We start from the raw sequence: 23724 nt of genomic DNA, 5'->3' as shown, positions 1-23724 counted from the left end.
CATATGATCCTATAGTAACAATTAGCTTTATAAGAAACTGCCAAACAGTCTTCCAAAGTGACTGCTATTTTGCATTGTTACCAGCAATGAATGAGAATTTTTGTCATTCCACATTCTTGCCAAAATTGATAACTTTGAATTTTAACCATTCTAATAGATATGGAATATCATTTCTGTTTTGAGTTCACTATGACAACTGAACATGTTTTCACATGCTTATTTGCCATATATATGTATCTTTGGTGAAGTGTCTGTGCAGATGTTGACTCATTTTTAATTGGGTTATTTGTTTTCTTGTTGGGTTTTAAGTACTCTTGGCATGTTTTAGATACAGATCCTTTATCCGATATGTGATTGGCAAATAGGACTTTTAAAATAATGCACTAAAGGTGAAATGAGGTGACAAGGAGGGATGAGTCAGTTGTAACTATATTTTTAGCCTGGGTTCCTGGGAAAATGAAGAGCAATAGTACCAATAAAAAGGAAAGTTGAGAGTTCAAATCACTTTGGGAATAAGGGAAGAGATGACTCATTTGGTTTTAAGTCAAGATGGGGCTTAAGGTGATGGAAGAATATCCAAGAACTGGAGGTCAAAAATAGGCTAAAAGTACTGATTCAGATCTTGCTGTCATCATCATAGGTTATTGAAGAGAAAGCAGGAGTCAGGAGCAAAAAAGTTAGGATAAGAACTATACAGTATTGTGTCAGAGAAGAAATGGAAGGAAGTTTTAAGAAGGAATCAAATGTTGAATAAGTACCACCGTAGAGGACATCATCAGAGACAGTATGGAATTCACATTGTCCGTTGAAGGTCAAGTTAGCTCTTAGCTTACTTAAGCATCCTGTGCCTTTCGTATCTGACTGTAACTTGCTCTGTCAGGAGAGCTCTTTCTTCCTTTTATGAGTCGCTTACCTTTAGCACCTTGCAGAATTTCTCAAATTGAGTTTTTATCTCACTGGGGCTCTTTTGCAGGGTGAGCATAGACAGGGGTCTTGTTTTCCTTTTGTCTACCACAACTCTATAATTACATATCCGTAACTATATCTCTATCTATCATCCATCTATCTATCTATCTATCTATCTCCCTAGTTTAAGTTGACTAAGTGATGAATTCTTTGGAAAAAGTCATTTGCTTTTCAATGATACCATTCTGTTGTTGAATCATAACAATTGTGATGTTAGTCCCCAGCAGAATTAATTAACACATATGAATTCTTTGTCTTGTCTGGTGGTGAAAACACGTAGCCTACTCCCTGGAGTCATAAAAACATGCTTCCTTTTCTTTTCCGCATTGAAGTACAATTTTCTGTTGCCTTGTGCACCTAACCATCCCTAAGGATGGTAATTTATTGATTCAGAGAGGATACAGTAGTAAAAATAAATATCATCACTGAGTAATAATTGTTAATAGCCTGTTTATGATTTGGAGTTGTTTAATGAAATGGCATATCAACATGAAGTACCAATTTGGAAACATAATTTTATATATTTAACATGGACACATGTAAAAAGTACTCTGTTTGAAAATCCTTTGCATATTTAACAGCTATTATTAGACTATGGAAATAACTTCAGTGGAACTGACTACAGACATAGAATATAAATGAACAAATGTTGAGACTATTCTGAACTAAACATTAGTTATATCATTGAACTTAGTGCCCCTTAGAAAAAGGACAATTTGTGTTGTAAACTATAAAAGACTATTTATTTGTTAAACATTTTTTTAGCACCAGAATATACCAGAGGTCTATTTCCTGTTTGCTAGTATTTCTAGAGTTTCATTTACCTTGAGTATTAAGGCTGTGATAACTATTTACAAAAACACGTAAGTACTTGGTAAGGCTTAACCGCGTGGCACTGGACCACAGCATCGCTTCATGTTCAGCATTGTGATATGGTGTTGGAAAGCAACTATGCAACATGGTGCAATATCTATAGTTTAAAATCACTAAAGTTCTAACTTTCCTTTTTTTAAACTATTTTATCATGGTTAAATATATATAACATGAAATTTTCCATTTTAACTATTTCAAGTGTATACTTCAGTATTAATTACTCACAATGTGTGCTCTCATTACCCCGTCCACGTCCAAAACTTTGCCTTCACCCAAAACTCCAAAACAGAAACTTTACCCATTAAGCAATAATTCCCCATTCTCCTCTCCCTCAACCCCTGGGAACCCCTGATCTGCTTGTCTCCATGAATTTGCCTGTTCTAGATACTTCATGTATCTGTCCTTTGTGTCTGACTTACTGTACTTATACTGTTTTCATGTTTCCTCCATATTGTAGCATATGTCAGCACTTCAGTCCTTTTATGGATGAATAATACTCTATTGTATGTATATATGTTGTTACTTTATGTTTATGTTAATCTTGTCATAATATATCCTTTTTATATATTTTTGATATATATAAAGTTGTCATATAGGTTAATTTTATTCTTTTTCAATTCTTTTACAGGTTTGACAGATGAAAAAGTGAAGGCATATCTTTCTCTTAACCCCCAGGTACTAGATGAATTCGTATTTGAAAGTGTTAGTGCGGAGACAGTAGAAAAATGGCTGAAGAAGAAAAACAACAAACCAGAAGGTAAGGTCACATTCATATTGTGTGTGGATTACTCTCTAGTGTATAGTGACAAAAACAGGTATTTAATACATACTAGAAAGTAAAATATGAAGTAAATAAACATTAGCATTTTAATTCTGCAAGAGTTTTATTCTGTTTAGAAAAGCAGCTCGACTTAGAATGAGGGGAAGTAAATATGAAAGAAAGATCCTTGACTAAAAAGAAATTGGGCAAAGAATTCTTGAAAATTTCTTTAATTGTAACCACATTAAAAACTGGAAATGTCAGGTTTAGACTTGATTTTATTTAATGATTATTGATGGTTATCAAATACTGTTTATATGTATATTTCAAAAAAGTGTTCATGTTATATTTTGCAAAGAAAAGTCTTCAAACAATTTTTATATGTACACAGCAGGGAGCGAACTCTTGACTTGGCTTTAGACATTTCAGTCACACTCATAAACCTAAGATGCAGTTAGACTTACAGCAGGAAAGGTGTGTGCAGAGGATTGAAGTTGAATAACTTTCCCCACAAAATAAAGATATACTAGTATATTGAATTGAATGCTATAGTATGATTTTTATTTTGGTTTAAATCAATTTATATTTGGCCAGATATCACTTCTCATGTTTATAAATGTTGATTTTATAGTGGAAATCAAATTCATACCTGATTTTTATTATGTAAAGAACTTTTATATTCAGAAATACAAAAATATATACTATTTTTCTAGAAATTTCTTTAGTATAAAAAATGCTATAATGTTAAAAAATGATCATTACTAAAATGGTACTCTTTTGGAACTATGCTACTAGTGTGCCGCCTGGGGCTGATTTTCCTTACTCTCATTTTGAAAGTTTGTATACTTACATAATTATTATAACAAAAAAGAGATGAAGCTTTTAAGAAAAAGAGGTTCTGGCATTAAAATACAAAAAACAGTTTTTAAAGTACATGTATATGACTGTGTGTATGTATAAGTGTGGATTGCAGGGGTTTGGGAGAGGGAGAAATATAAATAAGTCAGAGACAGGCATGGCATAATATTTCAAAAGAATCACAGCATTTATTATTAAGAACAAAGCCTGATGTGGCACATTTCACCTATTACAAACCTCAAACATTTGGAAACAATTTTAGTTGTTTGACACGTTAAAAACATGACTAAGTTGTGTTTAAAGTACATCAAACAAAGATGTGAATTTCAACTTGCTGTGTAATGATGGATAATACAGTGTAAGGATATATGATATCAGTGTGATATGTAATTGAGTATAGGTCCTAGAAAATGGAAAATTTTGTATGCTCTTTCAGTATTGCAATGATAGTTAACTCTTAAATGTTTACAAATATGTGGACGTGTGATTATTTATCTCCCAAATATGTTTTCTATAGTAGTTAATCAAATAATACTTTAAATTGTTTAGTACGTACACTTAACGGTTAAATGATTACTATAGCAATGTGTAACTGCAACAATACTCAGTTACACTGGTAGGAAAACTTGTCCTTGTAAGGAGGGGATTTTGACAGTGACCCTGCTGAGGGTGTGAATCTCTTGGTGAGACCCTGAATGAGAAAAGGCTCCGTGAGAGGTTGAGTGGGGGGGACAGGCACAGAAGTTCCCAAGACACAGAATGCATCAGTAGTAAACAAGGAGTCAGGCAGTTTGCAGGGGAAGTGTGAAAAGGAATCTTTAATTCTGCTGCAGTCTGGTAAGACCTCTTCCCTTCCTCTTCGGGTGAGTTGATTCCAAGAATCTGTCTCTTTACATCCACCTTATGTTCAGATAGATTCTACCCCATCCCCTGCACAGACTCAGCATTGACCTTCCGAGCATGGTGAAGCCAGCATTGCCCAGTCCTCACTGAGACACAGAAAGCCAGTTGTATACCTTCCTTTCATTTATGTAATTAATGGTTAAGGTAGTTGTCAGCTGAAGCATTTCATTTTTCCCTTGCTCCCCCCTCACTATTTTTAAGAATTTCATTTCTCCTGAATGAGACTTCATAATGCAGATCCTGTCATTGAAAATGTTTGGAGGAAGAAAATTTTTTGTGGGGAGGATTTTCAGGGAGTGTTTCTGTTTGTATGCGTAGACCCAGGATTGGAAAAGTGTGACAGAAGATCTTAGATGATAGTTTGTTGAAAATGAGACAAGCCTATCCAGATCATTTCATTTTGTGTCAGTTTAGTAATGGAAACTGAAGTAAAATTCTGCTAGAATATTCTGTACAATGCTTTGTACATTATAAGTACTCCATAAATATTTATTTTTAACTGCTGATAAACCAGCCTCATATAGAAATGATCTGTACTATGGGACAGAAAATTGTACAAAAGTATATTCTGCTTAGAGAAAGATCATATATGAAAACTCAGTTTTCAAAATAAGTGAATAGAGGGATGATTATTTAAAGCACAAAATTCACTTTAAAAATGGCCAGCTTTCATACTTCTTGCAGGTGTTTTCCAATGATGACTTTGTGTTGCCCAAAATACCTAATTTTTCTTCATTTATTCACCTGCTCTTTGCTTGGTGCTCCCAGGCAAAAAGCTTCATAAATAGGGAATGCGTGATACATTTCAGTTTAATACAATACAGTAGCTGTAGCTTCATGGGAAGCATGTTCCTGGAGTGGGGTGAGTAAACTGGTGTGACCGAATTTGGTCTGAGGAAATGTTAGACTGGGAGAAACCTGTTTATTGTTCACCATGAGGCCTGGCTCCATTCTTCCCCTCAGGCTTCCACTGCTGTCACCCCCCATCCCGCCGGACAGGGCACATGCATGCTTCTCCCCGTACCCCTTCCGGGAGAAACTCCATGGGCAGATCCTCAGCGACTGACAGGTGCCAGACCAGTCGCACAACAGAGGGGAGGAGAGAACAGCCTCTCTCCATCCCTTGTCCCTGGAGGCTGCGGGAAGCAGCAGTATATGGAAATAGGCTAAGGGCAGGTGGGGGATTCTGGAAATTTTGCAATTTTACCCCACAGTAGCATTTATAATGCCTCAGTAGTATGTGACCAGAAAGCAGCTGTAGTTTCCAAGCGTTTCACATGTTCCCCCTTTACATGTGGTTACAGTTGGTGCAGATTAGGTGCTTGAAGTCCGTCCAGTTCATGTGGCAGTTGTTGAAACTGCCAAGGGAGGCTCAAGGATCACCAGAGGGCTAGCATCTCATTCTTGACAGAATCCCTGGACAGAAACTGGGGGCAGCCTGAGGGCTCATACTGTGTGCATCATCATTGTTTCTGTATCCCTCACCTAACAACACGACACACCTGATGCATAGTGGGGGGATTCTGTGAACATTTTTTAATGAATCAGTAAGACAGGGCTAGATTCTCAACCTCCAGTGACAGTTAGGGTGGTTGTCACCGCACCTGGCTATCATATAATGCCTGACCTCAGAACTATTTTTTTTGTGTTCTTCTCTCTCCCATATGCATTTAAAAGCTTCTTGAGCGAAGGGACTATATGATACATAATTTAAAATCCCTCAAGGTAACTTGTCTTCTCATTTATTCAGCAAATTGCGTGTGAAACACTGTTTAGTTACTGGGATTATTAAGTTTCTAAGGAGTTCACTGTCTAAAATAGAAAAGAGTTGTTCCTGCTTTCTTGTACTGGGTCTGACAGGTTGAGCCATAGCCCAGGTGTGGGATCTCTGAACCTGGGTGGTCTGTGGAGGGACTGGGACCACAGTGAATTGCGGCCTGTTTTGTGTTGACAGAGAAGGTGGTTTGGGAAAGGTAGACTACCATGTGTTGTCAGAGATTTAAATTTTGAAGTCTTTACTTTCTGGTTTTCACTTGAATTTTATTGTTTCCATTCCACATTCATTTCAAATGCATAAAATTCTATCTATAGCTGCAAGGCAAACTGCCTTGAATTGGTCCTAAATTCCAAACAATTGATTTTCAAATGACGTTTGGAAATTGTAGCCTTAATTTATCTTATAACCTGAATGTGCTCCTTTAGAGAATGTATAAAAATGCCCTCAGAAATCATTGAGACCTGTACATGCTCATGACCATCCTTCCATTCGAGAAAAACCTAGGGAGGACGCCTGGTAATGGTCATGAATTGTTTCACTAAATGTTACATTTTATGCATAGTAAATTTTACAGGCCTGCTGGTAGTTATCAAGACTCAGATTACTAAACTAACATCTACATAAGTATCAATGTATAAATATAAGATTAGTTAATAAACATCAGGATATGATGATGATCAAACCTTTGCACTTCTTGTAAGAACTTTCTAAGATGAAACATGATTATCCACCCCTGTGCCACTCCGCTGCTCCAGTTACGTGCCAGAAGAGTACCTTTGACTATCAGCAGTGTCCCCTCTTTGCTTCTCATGTAAAACAATCTTTAGTTGACAGCGTTGTGGTATTGGAAAGAGTGCATGAAGAAATGAGAGCATTGGAGTCAACATGACTGTACTTGGCATCTTCTGGTATTAAAATGTTTAAAATCTGTGGATTTTGTTTAATAAAACTCCCAAAATGTAGCTGTGATACTCCTTTTCTTAAGAGAAGCTGTTTTTGGTGCTCACGGAGGTGATTGAACCCAAATCATTTAAGAATTATGAGTAGCAATGCCATCTTTTATGCCTGGTAGTTTTTATTATTACATTTCTACATCTAAAATTTTCAGTAGCAGACCATATCACTGTCAGTGTACCTATAAATTTTAAATAATAATGAAAGTATTAGTGCTGTCAGCTGTCTTAAATATTTTTCAACAAATACATGAAGTTTCTTCTTTACTCAGAAGTGTAGTTTCTACAGATTTTTCACCTCTCCATGATTCTAGAGGAGGATTTAATTGTCATTCAAATAAAACTGTTAGATATTTCATACTTAGAATCAGTGAGATTTAAATTATTCCTGCTATTATATACAACCTGAAATGCAGATTAAATAGTGTTAGCATATAACAGATACTTTCTGTGCTAATACATGTTAATGTAGTGGGCCATTAAATTAATGGGGCATGAATTAGTTTGGCAAAGTATACAATGTGTGTAGGTTTTAGTAAGTAGAACACTAATAAATGATGTGTTAATTATTAGTACATATTACGAATAAGAAAAACACGTTGCAGTGTTATACTTCGAGCTTCATTTTGGGCACTTTCTCCCTTTTCCTTTAAATCACTTTGTCTCATATTGAAATTACGTTTGCACACACAACTTTCTCTCTTTTTATTCTGGAAACCAGAAAATTTGTTGATTGCCTTGCTCTGAATTATAAATAAACATTAGTTCACCATCTGGTAACTAGAAGGGGATAAAGTTGATATTAATCATTTGGAAAAAGTTACTTGATATATTGCAGTAAGTCTGTTAATTGTTCATATAATTGTAAATCTTTAACTCTGTATCTGTATTGTGTATTTTTAATATATTCTTTTCAGAGTGGTTAGGCTCTATAGCAGCAATCCAATCAAGTTGATAGGGATTTTGATAATTTTAAAGGTTAAATCAGATCATTGTAAATACTGTTAGTGATATGAAACTAATTCAGATAAATCTAATAGCTTTGTTTCAGACTAGATTGATTACTGAAGTAGTTTTTCTAGCATCTGTAAATTTTCTGTTAGCAGTTGCTATTATTTGCACATTCAACATTATTAGTTTATTTTCTAAGTAAAAATTTTGTTTGCAAGGGATTCTAAGTAATGAAAATGTTATGAGCTAATGGATCTTTGAAAAAATTTTGAAAATGCTTTGTTTTTATTAGTGTTTCTTTTTATAAAAATTGTATATGCTAATTACACATATAGAAAACGATGTTTAAAGTCATTGCATCTATTGAATAGAATTCTTTTTAGCATTTAAAGTTCTGTTCCACATAGCACAGATATTTTAAAAAAAATGCCTGTGAAAGTTAAGTGGTATAATGATTTTTCAGTTTTGTTTTTTTAACCTACCCCTTAAAAACTTCCTGAAGATTTTACAATGATCTGAATTCTTTGACTAAAGGTTGAATAATCATTTCTAGAAACATCGCTTTGAGTGGCAAACTATAACTGGAAAGTGACCAGGTAGTGCTCATTTCTCTAGGTAGTTGTTCAGTGTGCCGATTAACAAATATTTATTTAGTACCTATTGTGGGAGTGTAACTAGAGGACAAAGAATATCAACCTGCTCTCCTCAAGGTCACTTCTTTATAGGAGAAGACAGATAATAAACACATAACCAAAGAGTAAGGTTATTTTCATATTTGTTGACTCTGTATTTGAAAGCATCTAGCATAATATCTAGCAAATATAAATTTTTAGTAGAATCAAATTTGCTTGAGATTTAAAAATCCACATTGTTTGCTTTTAGCCACTCAGATGGGACTTATGTACTAAGCATGTGCATCTGTTTGTCTGCCCTGTCCTGGCCTTTTTGTGAGTCACTGATGCAATATTTCTTATGTTTACGGCCTTTGAGCCACTTAGAATTCTGTGGCGTGGAAGCAGGTGAGAAACCATGAGACACGGGAGCTGAGGGTGTATGACCAGGTGTGAAGTGAACGATGCAGGTTATGGGGACAGGATCTGTAGGATTGAGATCATTAAACAGGCATGAAATTGAGAAGGCTTTTTGTAGGAAAGGCTGTTAATCTAGGCCACTGATTCTCAAAGTGTTATCCCCCGACCAACATGTACATCCCCCTGGAGCAAGTTAGAAACGCCAGCAGCTGGGCCTCACCCTAGGCCTCCTGAATGGGCAGCTCTGGTGGTGGGCCTGCTCCTGTGTTTTGACAAGCCCCCCAGGAAATTCTGTTTGGCACCACATCCTGCAGGAAGGAGGGGTGCAGTGGGGGAGCAGATCAGGTCCTGCTGGTGGCTGAGGGAGCATCAGGCATGAGGAAGGGCTGCAGGGCTGAGCTGCACTTCAGGGAGAGCCCAAGAGGGGGGCTTGGCCCAGTAAGTTCTGGGTAGAAGCAGTTTGATAGAAAGCAGTAGGGTGGTTGAAAGCAGGTCGGCTAACACAGCAGCTCAGTTCAAACATCAGATGGTAGTTTCGTTAAACTAAATAAGTTCCATCACTCCTCTTATTTATTTTCTTAAAGTTTTGGGATGTTTTTGTTTGTTTTTTAGTACTAGTGATTCTGATATGCTGTAGAGCAGTTTAGCTACAGATTTCACATCCTTAAGAATGGGAGAAGGTAGTATTAGAAGTTGTGTCTTTCTGCTTTCATTGTATTTTAGCCTTTTGTTCATGTTCTGTACTGACTGTAATAGGGAAACTGGGAGCAATATAAATAACCAAAATAGATGTTAATTATCGCTTCACTAAAGTATGATGAGCTGTAGAACAGTGTATATATGGATGTGTATATATGTATGTCCATTCAGGGTCCTGGACCGAATTCCAGTGTGTGTGTGTGTGTGTGTGTGTGTGTTGGGGGGAGATGATGTGGGGAGGGGTCTAGTTCTTACTCATGACACCAAGCAGTTCTTGAACACCAGCAGGTCTCAGCAGTTTGAGAATTCAACTCAATTCTGACACAGTCTACCTAGAGACAGGTTAAGGGCTCAGTCCTGCAAGACTGCCCCTCAGCCCCCAGTCCCACCACTCTGCACACCAGTGGCCCCATGCTGTTCCCTGAGCTGCTGACAGGCCAGCTACAGACTGGAGAGTCCTGCGACCTGCCGCTTGGATTCAATTAATTTGCTAGAGCAGCTCACAGAACTCAGGAAAACACTTACCTTACCAGTTTAATAAAGGACACAGTAAGGGATACAAGTTAGTAGCCAGATGAAGAGATCCATAGGGTAAAGTTCCAAGTCTATCCTATCCTTGTGGAGCTTGGGATCTGGCTTGGTGGCACGTGGAAGCATTCCCCAAGCTGGAAGCTTCTCTTTCCCCCACAGGGAAGCAGGACTCAAAAAAGGGCAAAATGCTCTGACGGGTTTTTGTGAGGGCTTCATTCCATAGTCCTGACTGACCAAGTCATCAGCTATTGGCTGATGCAGCCTCCACCCCTCTCCCACGAATCACCTGGTTGGCTCCCCTGGCAAGTAACCCTACCCTTGGGTAGGGGTCAAAAGTCTCATTAACATAACAAGATACCCATTTCATCTTTATGGCTCTGAAGTGTTTTCAGGAACTGTGGATGAAGACCAACTATATCTGAGAAATATATTTTGGTTATCTGAATGACTTTTAGAACTTAAGAGTTACTCTCATACCAGCTTTCATACAGCAGTGCTAATTATAGTCATCAGGTACCTTACAGTTATCAGCTTTTGACCACCTTCATCCAATTCCCCCACCCTAAATCAGTTATAAAATTTGCTAAGGTTGAAAGTTTTTCCTCTAAGGTCATGAACAGCACAAGGGTACCCACTCTCACCACTCCTATCTATAATATTGGGAGTTGTAGCCAGTGCAGTCAGGCAAGAAAAGGAAATGAAAGGCATCATAAATGGAAAAGGAGTGAAATTGTCTCTGTTTGCAGGTGATATGATTTTATATATAGAAAATCCTTCAGACTACACCAAAAAATTGTTAGATATATGTTGACAAATTCACTTAAAGTTGTAGGATACAAAATTAACATATAAAATCAGTAACATTTCTGTAAACTAAAAATGAGTTATCTGAAAAAGAAGTAAGATGCTCCCATTTATGGTAGCATCAAAAACAATAAAGTAGTTAAAATTGAATAAATTAAGGAGGTGAAAGATCTCTACCCTGAAAATTATAAGACATCAGTGAAAGAAATTGTGGAAGACAAATGTAAAGGTCCCCTGTGTTCATGGATTAAAAGAATTAATATTATTAAAATGTCAGTACTACCAAAAACCATCTATAGATTCAATGGCAGTCCTTATCAAGATTCCAATGGTATTTTCTTACACAAGTGGAAAAAATGATTGTAAAATTAAATGGAGTTGCAAGACTAAATAGCCAAAGCAATCCTGAGAAAGAAGAACACAGGGGAAAGTATCGCTCTTCCAGATTTCAGGCTATCATAATCAAAACAGTATGTCACTGGCAGAAAAACAGAGCAATAGATCAGTGCATGGAACAGAACTGAGAGCCCAGAAATAAACCCAGGCATATAAAGTCAAGTAATATATAATGAGGGAGCCAAGAATACTCAGTGGAGAAAAGAGTCTCTATAATAAATGGAAAAATTTGATATTCACAGGTAAAAGAGTGAAACTAGACTTAAAAATTAAATTGGATTAAGGACTTGGATGTGAAACCCCAAACTATGAAACTCCTAGAAGAAAATAGGAAAAAAACCCCTCCTTGACATGGGTCTTAGCAGTGATTTTTTGGATGTGCCATCCAAAGTATAAGCAAGAACAGTAAAGATCAACAAGTAGAACTACATTGAACTAAAAAACCTCTGTACAGCAAAGGAAATGATCAACAGTGAGAAGACAAACTATGGAATGGGAAAAAATATCTGCAAACCATCTATTTGCTAAGGGTTAAAGTCAAAAAGCATAAACAACTCATGCAAGTCATTAAAGTCATTAGCAAAAAAAAAATTATACATACACACGCACACACACACAATTTTAAAAATGGGTAAAAGGACCTGAATAGATGTTTTTCCAGAGAAGATATAGTAATTGTCAGCAGATGCATGAAAAGATATTCAGTATAACAAATTATTAGGGAAATGCAAATCAGAACCACAGTGAGATGTCAACTCACTTCTGTTAGAATGTCCATCATCAAAAAGACAGGATATGACAAATGTTGGCAAGAATATTGGAGAAAAGGGAGCCGTCATGCTCTGTTGAAAGGAATGTAAACTCATACAGCCGCTGTAGAAAACAGTATGGAGATTCCTCAAAACACTAGAAACAGAAATACCATATGACCCTTGTAATTCCACTTGTAAGAATTTACCCAAAGAAAACAAAATCTCTGATTCAAAAAGATATATGCACCCCTATGCTTATTGCTTCATATATTTACAATCACCAAGTTACGGAAGCAATCAAAGTGTCTATCAAGAGATGAATGGATAAAGAAGATGTGATACATATACACAATGGAATATTATTTAGCCATAAAAAAGAGAAATCCTGCCATTTGCCACAACATGGGTGGACTTAGAGGGTATTATGCTAAGTGAAATAAGCCAGGCAGAGAGAGACAAATACCATATGACTTCACTTATATGTGGAATCTAAAAGCAAAAGAAAACAAAATGAACAAAATAGCAGTGGACTCAGGACACTGAGAAATGACTGGTGGTTCCCAGACGGGCAGGGCTGGGACAGGTGGGTGAAATAGGCAAAGGGAATAAAGAGGCACAAAATCTCAGTCATAGTATAAATTAGAGGGATGAAAGCACAGCATAGAGAATATAGTCAGCAATTCTGTAACATCTTTCTGTATTGACAGATAATAGCTACACTTATTTGGAGTGAGGATTTAACAATGTATATAATTGTTGAATCAATGTTGTATTTGAAACCAATATAATATTGTGTATTAACTATATTTCAATAAAACATTGACAACAAAAAAGTTGTTGTGGTATACATATACCATGGAGTATTCAGCCACAAAAAAGTGAGGAAATCCTGCCACTTGCAACAACATGGGTGGACCTTGAGGGCATTATGCTCATTGAAATAAGTCAGACAAATACTGTATGATCTCATTTTTATGTGGACTCTAAAAGAAATCCAAACTCCTAGAAAAAGAGATCAGATTGGTGGTTGCCAGAGGTGGGGAGTGGTGGGAGGGAGGGTTGGACGAAGGTGGTCAAAAAGCACAAACTTCCAGTTCTGGAATAAGGCCTGGGATGTAATTTACAGCCTGATGACCAGCTCACACTGCTGTGCAGGGTGCAGGGAAGTTGTTAGAAGATTTGATCCTAAGGGTTCTCGTCACGAGGATAAAAACATTTTTCTTCCTCTTTTTTTTTTTTTATCTCTACAAGATGATGAATGTTAACTAAACTTACTGTGGTGGTGATTTCACGATGTATGTATGTCAGATCACTGAGCTGTACACCTTCAGCTTCCAGCATATTCAGTGCTGTGTGTCAACTATATTTCAGTAAAATTAGAAAAAGTCCAAACAAAAGTGCTAGAGAGAAAGAAAGGGTAGTGTTTAATGAGTTCATGTAACAAGGATCTTTTTTTGTCTGGGGCTAGGAAAGGGTTCTCTGGGGCAGTGGGATTTAAGCTGAGGCCTGAAGGGCGAGCTTCCTAGAACACAGGGAGGAAGGCAGGTACACTCCACGGGGCTTTGTGGTTCATTGGAGGACGAGGATGTGGATATGAGCCAGGCTGATCGTGCAAGGCCATTTTGGTTGTGTTTAAGGGCTTTGGACTATGTTTTAAGAACAATGAAGTTACTGAAAGGAAATGTGATAAGACATGTTTTGAATGAATAGTCACAATTTAGAGTGTGTTGTTTGGTATGAAAAAAGTCAATGCCTTATGTTTCACTCCCTGACCGATCGTCACCTCCCCATAGCCCATCACTTGTTTGATGGCTGGCTGTGTCAGTATTCAGTGATAATTCACTTGCAGATATCCTGATGCAGTAGATCCAGCTTTTGAAATTGAAGCAAAAAGTGTGTATCTCTGTAATGTTAGCGAAACACCATGGAATAAAATTTTGCTAGAACCTCTTCATAGAACCTATATGACTTTAATATTTGCAAGTAAAAAGTAGAATAAATAAATGTTCTTTTGGTTTTCACACAATTTAAAACCTAATGCTAAAACACTGAATGTCTTTGGGGAAAAAGTGCACATTGAATGAACAAGATTCAGGAAGAGGGGAAAATACTCTTATCTCCAATCTGTGTAAATCATGCAACATTATTAAGAATGACTCATAAAGCACAGAACATTGAGCAGAGACATAACAAAATAAGGACAGTCCTCAAACTTCCAAAACAACTGAACAGGAAATGATAAAAACGATGAAGGGAATGATTTATGTTGAAGGTATTATAAACACTAAGAACTTATAATAAGGACCCATTAATTCTAAGAATGTTTTAGAAATTGATCTCAGGCTATGGGTTTTAAAAGTTAAGGGTCCTTAGAGCAATCATGGTCAAAATTCCTTATTTTGGAATTTGTATGACTTTCTCACTTAAAAAGTTTATCTAACTCATATATAAACAACCATATTTAGTTTCCAGTTACATAGAATTATCTGAGATAATTAATAACTTATTATTAATACTTCTCATAGCCTTAAAATATTTTTTAGGTATCAGTGAAGTCACTCAGCTGTCAGTTTGGCCCATGATTATCTTCATACTGTAGTGCCTGTTCAGCTTTCTGTGTATCTTTTTACTGTGCTAGAGCAAGTCTTATCAGAACTTTCTCCCCAAACTATTTATATGAAATTCCAATACAAGGAAGGGAAACAGAATATGTGAAATTTCTGGCATTTTGAAGATACATGATTTCAGTTTGTGTGTGTGATTCTGTAAAGAGGAAATCAGAAACAAGTGATTTTAGACACAAAGTATTTTTTCTTATTAAGAATTTTTCACATTAAAAATACTTCATCTTTTTAAATAAATATATTTTATTATATTTTAAAATGTGACATGTAGTGTTTGTGATATATATATATATATATGTTTTGTTTCAGGAATTGCAAATCCATTGCCTAGGACAGTATAGTGTTACATAGCATTCTTCTAAATATTTATTCTGGAAGAATACACTTAATTTGAATATGAACATGCAGAGTTTCAGTACAACAGAATTAATAATATAGATCAAAAGTTAATGAAATAAAATTAGTAAACGTTTATAGAAAGAATGAATGAGTGAATGTAATGAAGCTCATAAGTTTAAAGAAAATCCCGATGGTTTAGATAAAAAGAAATAAATTTTTAATTTGTTTTCATGCTGTTAAGAAAAAAAACAAGCATATAACAGGAAAGAGCAGCTATAGGAGATGTTTCTATGGATAAAAACCTGTATTAACTTACTGTAGTAGTAAAAAGCAGCAAAGAGAAGGTTGATTTGTATAAAAGATGAAATTGTTAAATAATAATAGCAAATACTTCTGTAATACTTATTAATCTAAGTGCTTTATGTATATTGAGTCAGCTAATCCTTACAGTAATATCATGAGAAAGATATTACCATCATCTCCACTTCAGAGATGAGGAAACTGAGATAAAGCTGATAAGCATCAGAGGTGGGAGTGTTTATCCCAGTCAGGTTAGTTTGTGGAAGAATGTGAGGCTTGACTTCAAGGCACTGAGACCAGTTCTATGCTTGTGTGTTGTGAACATTCCCTCTGAAAGCACTTGTCATTCCCTGTTGCCATTTTGTGGTTAGCTGCTAGTCAGAGCCACACTCAGAGGCCCTGTGTGGATGCAAGAGTATGGAGATACCTGTTCTGCAGATGATACCCCAAAGAGATTACTCCAATGTGACAGTCGTGTGACCTTGAATCTCCACTCTGGGTATCTAGCAAAAGCTATCAAAGTGCAGGATGGCAAATAGGTAGTAACTTAAGTAGGCAACTATTTACTGATTGGTAGTAGCTGGAGGAGATAATAAGGATTTTGAGGCTATGTCTGTGTTTGGTAAGAAAGAGCACTGCTGTATTTGATTAGTTAGGCCATGTGTTGGGGAAGGGGATTAGGGTGACAATCTTACTCCCTTTCTGCCTTGTCTGGTATAGCTTCTGCCTGAGTATAGAGGGGATTCTTGAGTGCCTTCCAGACTAATTTGAAACATGCCTGGGTCCAGCATCACAGGTGTGGAGCACACATTCTGTCGTTGGCTGTGTGGATTGCCCTTACAAAGCTTTCGGAATTTTGCAAGGCAGCAGGAAGCACTTTGCTTTGGCTGGGTGAAGAGCTGGCTATGCAGGTTAACTCCCAGCGTGGCGATGCCTGCTGCCCCATCCCTGATAGAGAGCAGTGGTAAGCAACATGTGGCTCGTGGCTTTCTAAGGATGGGCTTTATCATTAGGATGCTTTTTAGGGCCAAATAAAAGAACTTCCCCTATATGCCTTTAACAGAAGGGCAGTTGTTATCTATCTTATTTAAATAGCAAGAATTTGTATTGTATAGCCACATTCCAGAGTTATTCAATTCAGGGGCTAAAAGATGCAGTTTTCTGTGATTCTCTCAAGTTTTTCTCTTGCAGTGCCAAGATGGTTGTAGCAGTTTTAGGGAATCACATGCAGACAGTAACAAAAAGAAACATTTAACCTCAGAAACACACTATGAGGATTCTTCACAGAGCCTGAGGGGTTTGGGAGTCGGCTCCTCTGCCTCCCGGACCCTCCCCTGGTGAGGACAGTGCTGAGGCTCTTGCCTCATCCACCCGTGAGCAGCCTGTGCCCGGAGGACCTTCTTTTCCTTAATCCCTGTGCACTCAGTGGCTGCTTGTTACTGAATGAGTCCGAGGACTGAATGACTCTTGACCCTACGGGGCAGGAGGACTCCAGCAGATACGGCATCCCGACTCACCCTGTCGCCCAGGACTAGCCCTGGGCCTGGAGGGAGGAGCTCTTAGCGCTCTGTTCCCGGACCCGTGGGCTGATGCCCGGGCGCTCCCGCAGACGGGCCGGGGGCCTTAGGACGTGAATCCAGGGCTTGTGTGTCATCCCTTCGTCAGTGCTGTGTGTACGTGGGCTAGAAATGACTTAGGGGGGAATTGGGAATCTCTTTAAAAGTGTAGGGGATATATTAGCTGGTTATGCGACTTACATCTTGGAAATTACAAAAAGTTCAGGTTACATTGACAATGGGTCAGTTTATTGAGATTTTTCAATAGAATATGCTTCAAACTAGTGTTCACCTCCTATGAGAAACAGAAGGAATGGTATTTGAACAAAGAGGTTTTTAGTTATTCTTCAGAAGGAACTTGACAGAAGTTACCCTTCAGTGTTGACAGGGGCTCAGAGGCCATCAGAGTTTTCATTCTGAACAGACTCCTGTGACCGAAAAGGCAGCACGGGGCTCAGGTGATTAGGCGTAGACGCAGGCAAGCAAAACAAGTTGAAGACCGCTGACTCTCTGCCCACTTTCCGTCCACTTATCTCAGGACAATTTAATATTAAAGAGCCCAAAATACAAGGAGTAAATGAACATCTTGAAAAAGGTGACCTTAAGATAGAACTTAGATATTTTTATCCTGACCTAAGCATCACCACCAGTGGTGAGACTATTTAAAAGAAAAACGGGGAAGAGTTGTGTCACTTAGTTCTCTACCTGCAATGTAAAGAAAGGAAAGAATAGATATGTATTTTTAACAACAGTCACAGCTGGGCCATAGGCGCCACAGGAGTTTCTAGAAATCAGTCAGTTTCACAGACTCCTGGCCCCCCTTCCGGGGCATTCTGCCCTCCAAAAGCACATCTCCCACTGCACCCAGCAGGTTCCTGTGACGTGGGTGGGTGGCCGCTGCACCGGCGGCCCCAGGCTGCTAGGGGAGGCCAGCCCGCCCTCTGCCACCCGCCTGTTCTTCTCTGACGCCCGTCCCATCCCCTCCTCTGACGTCTCCTTTGGGAATTCCAGATACTATCTTCAATGAGACAGATGTTTTGACATTTGTTTGTCTGTTTAAACGGAGTAATGTTGGTGGTGGTAGGTGTTAAAATTTCCATAACTCCTTTCCATTTTCAAGTTGCTCTAATTTTTCTGTTTATGCTTGCATTAATGATGCATTAATGATGTCTGAATTTTATTTCACTCATTTAAAATGGTTTTCCTCATATCTGCTTGAGTTTTACTCAAGGCTTATATTTAATAGGCACATACTAAAATATGATTTTACTTTAGAAAAGTTACTTCTTATAATTTGTAATTTTAGGTGGATAGGAGTATTTTCTTCGCTTATATGGTGACAGCTGCTTCTCAGAGGCAGAGCTGCTGGTAATCATTAATACCGTACTGACAGAAGTTACCATTCAGTGTTGAGTGGTGAGTTTCGGTGAGAAAAGAGAACTCACTTCTCCAAAACTGTACAGCCCATGACTCTATTTATTCTTCCTATGGGTGATCAATCGGCAGTCTGTCTTCAGTTGGAACCTTCATTATTATACATTGAAAGTTTTCACTGAAGTTGAGAATCTGGTGTCATCTCTCAAATGCAGAAATACTTGCTGCCTACTCTAGTGTGTTACCTTTCAGTGAGAAAAGATTTTACTTGATTTGACCCCAGAAACTCATTTTATTGTCATTTTAGTTTGTGTCTATTTACTGTAGTTAATTTTCTCTGCTGTCATAATTTGTGGATTTGAGTAAAGCTGTGATTTTTTAGGAGATCGTGTGTTCTAGCAACATCATAGTGTTGGTGAAAGTATTTCATGCAGGCTTTGGAATCAAGCAGCTCTAAGTTTAAATTTGTGATCTAATCCTTAATATTTAGCTGAGTTACATCATTTATTCCTGTATGTTAACCTCACTGAGCCTGTTTCCTCATATCTCAAATGGGGATACAAAAAATTCTGTTACTGTATGTGGTGATAGAATATATTCTACTTGTGGTAGAATATATCAAACACTTATTTAATGAGTAAAAGATTGAATGAGTGAAGAAATAATTCAAAAGTATTCTAATGCCTATACTGAGGTTAATAGTGATATAAGGCAGTTAGCTCATTATGTTAAAAATATCACTTTTTATATCAGTTGGAAACTGTAGTTGTTAGAGTAATTTACATATTGTTTACAACAGAAAATGAGTCATTTGTTAGTACCTGAGGCTATGTTGTCTAAAGGTGGCTGTTACTGTATTCTGTTATGATCTTGTTGTTATTGAATATGGTATTGGGGATAATTGTGTATGAAATTCAAAGCAAAATATGATATTTATGATTAAATATTTTTTCAATTGCTAGTTTTCCCCTAATGTTTTTATTTTCATAAATGATGGGGGAGAAGCACATAAGCTATTCCAAAGCCCTAAAAGCTCTCATGTTAACCTTACTCTTCCATCCATTAATGAAAAATGACTTTTGAAAATGTTAAAGTCACTTTCAATTTGCCCTTGCATTCTTAATATGTGAAGCACTGTTATACTGCTAAGTGATTTTATATTACCATCAGAAATACTGCTATCAAGGAAGGTATTTTGAAGGTATCAAGAAGGTTCTTTGATCTGGGTTGATAAAACAAGGGAGAGAGCCTCTTTTTGATGTGTGTAGAACTTTGGGAATAATGTAACTCAATTAAGCAATCATTAGTTTGAATCTATTGAGTTTTGTATTATAATTTGAATATTAGGGCTGAATTATCTTAACATAGACTCCCCACTGCTCTGCACTCTCTTTCATAGGCAAGATTCAGACCCAGATAAATAACTCACCTGGCCAAAAAATAAGGTGATTTGCTGACCACCATGTGCAAAACAATAGGACATTCACATATGCACTCAGCAAATGCTTTAAAGAACCTGCTGCATTATGTGGGAAGAGATATGGGCGCAGAGGGCCCACAGAAATGAGGCAGGGTCGCTGCCTTGAGGGAGTCACAGGACCATGGGCATGTTTTTTTTTTTCCCCTAGAAGTTATAATAGATCTGAGTCACCAATATTCTTTACCAGAGCTCTTGAAACCAGTGCTCTCTCCCTCACACACACACAGTAATAATAATAATATTAGGGTTAGAATTAGGGAAGCAGTATGGTTATAGGTAATTGATCAGAAAATATAACTAAAATTTCAGTATTCAAACAATTTGCTACAATTCTGCTGCTTCTCTAATACAGTCAGCTTGACTTTGTGCTTTTTCCAACCAAGTTCAGTTGCACGTGTTCAGCTACAAAGTAGACAAAAAGTTGACTGTAGCCAGGGTGTGGTTCACCCAGAGTGCAGGCAGTGGGAGTGCCGTGTGGGATTCAGGCTGGACCATGAAGAATGGAAGGGCACGACGGCAGGGCGACCCGGGTGTGGGGTGTAGGCAGAGCCGTTAGTGCAGCTCATTGACACAACTGCGCCCATACCAATATCAAAATACCGAAATCATTTTGAAAAACAGCGGCTGCTCTGCACCCCCTGGATGCTCCCCGGCCACTTCAGCCCCCAGAACAAGGCTGGATTCGGCACAGGTTGGATTTTTGAGAAACCACCTCTGAAGAGGAGGTTAGAGTAGAGGAGGTTTGTCAGGGACTTCCGAGGGGATCAGTGCCTGTGGCAAGAAAGGGCTGGGAAAGGAAGGAAATGGGAAAGAAAGGACGCCGGAAGAGGGAGAGTTCTCCACGGGGCTCAGATGGCCCTGCATTCAGCTCTGAAGCTGGGGTTATCCTGAGCAGGCTGAGCAGCCTGGGCCTTTATCTCATACTCCCTTGGGCCCGGGGGTCGCTGCCTGTGGCAGCGGGCATGTCCTCGAGTGAGGCGGCTTTCTTCAGCGGAGGGCACCCTGGTGCAGAGCCGGCAGTACTCCGAGGATGAAGTTCTTTGCTCGGGCGTCTGGATGGTACCTCCCAGCATCCGCAGCAGCAGCGGAGTGCAGAGGCTGGAATGGCTCAGAATCTCATTTCCACCAATCTTTAGGACACTGTCACTTCCAAGTTCTGGTTTCATTTCCAAGAAGAATTGTACAATTACCTGACAAGCTGTTGAAAATACTCCTCCCTTCTCCAACTATGTATCTTTGTGAGGTCAGATTTTCTTCATATACCCCAACCAAAATAACATATCACAAGAAATAAATGCAGAAGCAGATGAGGGAATCTAGTTTTTTCAGTTAAGCCAGACTTTGAAAAAATTCATAAAAATGTAAGACAGTGTTCCTCTTCCCAGTAAATTTGTTTTGTAAAATAAGTTACTTCTCATAAAAATATGCATCCATGTTATAAGTAATGGGATATTATTTTATTTCAAAATTAATAAATGCACATTTAAAAATACATCAGTTTTTATTTCTATTACAGCAGCTTTCAGTAACTTACAGTGCACATAAGTACTCTCTGGGATACTCAGTTTTTAAGTGTGTAAAGGATGATGAGATTAAAAAAATTTGAGAACTTCTTCAGTGTAAGAACCTTCCAGATTTCCCATGGCTGGCTTTACTAAAATTCTAAAATCTTCTTAGAAATTATGATTTAAAAAGAGTATTCTAAATACTCCAAGTAGAGTTGTTTGTAATATATACATTCATTTAATTTTTTCAATTCCATAATATATTGACTTCTTATTTTCTGATATTTTGGAGTATATAAAATATGATGAGTTCATTTTACCAAAAGCTGGACTTTTTGTTAATTAGAAGGCAGCTCAGTACATCGTGACATTTTCAGTTGCTCAAATGTATTAACATTTCCATCTTGACTGACATACTTGGATTTGACAAATTAGGAGCAAATCTAAAACGTGTGAATAGGCAAAGGGAGAAGTAACGTTTGGGAAAAGTATTGTGCTTTTAAAAAGCATGTAAACTTTAGCATTTGTTTTCATAAAACATGAAACAAATCACTGTGTAATTAGTTTCAGTCATATGACTGGACGTGTTGTATATTCACTTACTGACTCTTTTTGAAAACCTTCCAGTTCATGAAATAGTTAATTGGTTTCTTAAAAGACTTGCTCATATACATGACTTGACTCATGTAATCTTTTTTCTCAGTTTTTAAAATACTGTGATGTATGTATAATATAAAATCTACCATCTTAACTATTTTTAAGTATACAGTTCATTGGCATTAAATGCATTTAAAATGTGCTGCCATCACCCCCTCTCTCCACAACTCCTATTCCTTTTGTTAAATGGAGGAAGCTGTATACCCATTAACCAATCCTCCTGTCCCCCCCACCCCCGGGCTCCCAGCAGTCCCCATTTATCTACTTTATAGCTCTACCATTTGAACCACTCTAAGTACCTCTTGTTTGTGGAATCGTGCAGTATTTGCTTTTTGTGACTGGCTTATTTAGCTTAGCATAATATTCTTTAGTTCATCCATGTGTCTGAACTTCCTTTTTAAGGCTGAATAATATTCCAGTGTACTTACATACTGCAGTTTGTTTACCCATTCATCTGTTGATGAACACATGGATCTCATCATGTTTTAGCTGTGGTGAATAAGACTACTGTGAATGTGGGTCTGTAATGATCTCTCAAGGCCCTGCTTTCAGTTCTTTTGGGCATATACCCAGAAATGGAACTGCTGGATTGCATGCATTCTTGTTTTTAATTGAGGACCCTCAGTACTGACTTTCACAGCAGTAGCACCACCATTCTGCATTCGCACTGGCAGAGCACAGGGTTCCAGGCTCTCCACATCCTCACCAACACTTGTTATTTTCTGGCTCCTGATAGTAGCCAACTGAATGTGTGTGAGGTGGTATCTCATAGTTTTGATTTGCATTTGCCTAATGATGAGTGATACTGAGCATCTTTTCATGTGCTTATTAGCCATTTGTCAATTTTCTCTGGAGAAATGTCTGTTCAAGTCCTTTGCCCATTTGAAAATTAGCTTGTTGTTGAGTTTTAGGAGTTATCTGTGTATTCTGGATATTAATCTGTTATCAGATATATAATTTACAAATATTTTCTCCCTTTTTCCTTTTATTATTGATTTCTGACTTCATCTCATTGTGGCTGGAGAAGATCTACCTTTTAAAGTATATTGACACTTAATTTGTGGTTTAACATATGGTCTGTACTGTAAAATATCCTGTATGTACTTGAGAAGAATGTGTATTCTGATTCTGGGAGTGTTCTGTCTATGTCTCAGATTTTGTTGATTTATTATAGTGCTCAAATCCTCTGTTTCCTTACTTACATATGATTGTTCTATCCATTATTGAGAGTTGAAGTTTATAACTGTTATTGTAGAACTGCATTTTTCTCCTCAATTCTGTTAGTTTTTGCTTCATATATTTGGATGGTCTTTTATAAGGTGTGCCATTGTTTGTAACTGTGATGTCTTGCTGTTACAGTAAATGTTTTATTAACATGAAATGTCCTTTGTCTTACCACCTTTTTTGATTTAAAGTCTGTTATGTCTGATCTTAGTATAACCACCCCTCCTCTCCTTTGCTTATTATTTGCATGGAATATGTTTTTCTGACTTTCCACTTTGACTCTATTTGTATCTTTTGATGAATGAGTCTCTTATAGAGAGCAAAGTTGAATCATGGTTTTTAGCCCATTCTGCCAATCTCTCTCTCTTAATTAGAAAATCTAAACCATTTGCATTTAAAATAATTACTGAT

At 37.5% G+C, this 23724-nt stretch overlaps 1 protein-coding gene across 4 annotated transcripts in view; it reads left to right on the top strand.

Moving 5' to 3' along the window:
* The window catches only part of PDE10A (phosphodiesterase 10A), a 508454-nt gene that overhangs the window by 347226 nt on the left and 137504 nt on the right, over positions 1–23724 (top strand). For all 4 annotated transcript variants that reach the window (XM_073219874.1, XM_073219872.1, XM_073219871.1 and 1 more), the window contains one exon: positions 2468–2596. In XM_073219874.1, the coding sequence (XP_073075975.1) occupies positions 2468–2596 (129 nt within the window). The remainder of the gene's footprint in view (positions 1–2467; positions 2597–23724) is intronic.

The sequence above is a fragment of the Manis javanica genome, chromosome 13 (assembly GCF_040802235.1).
Source record: "Manis javanica isolate MJ-LG chromosome 13, MJ_LKY, whole genome shotgun sequence".
NCBI lineage: Eukaryota > Metazoa > Chordata > Mammalia > Pholidota > Manidae > Manis > Manis javanica.
The sequence above is the reverse complement of the archived record's forward strand: the minus strand, read 5'-3'. Positions and strand labels throughout refer to the sequence as shown.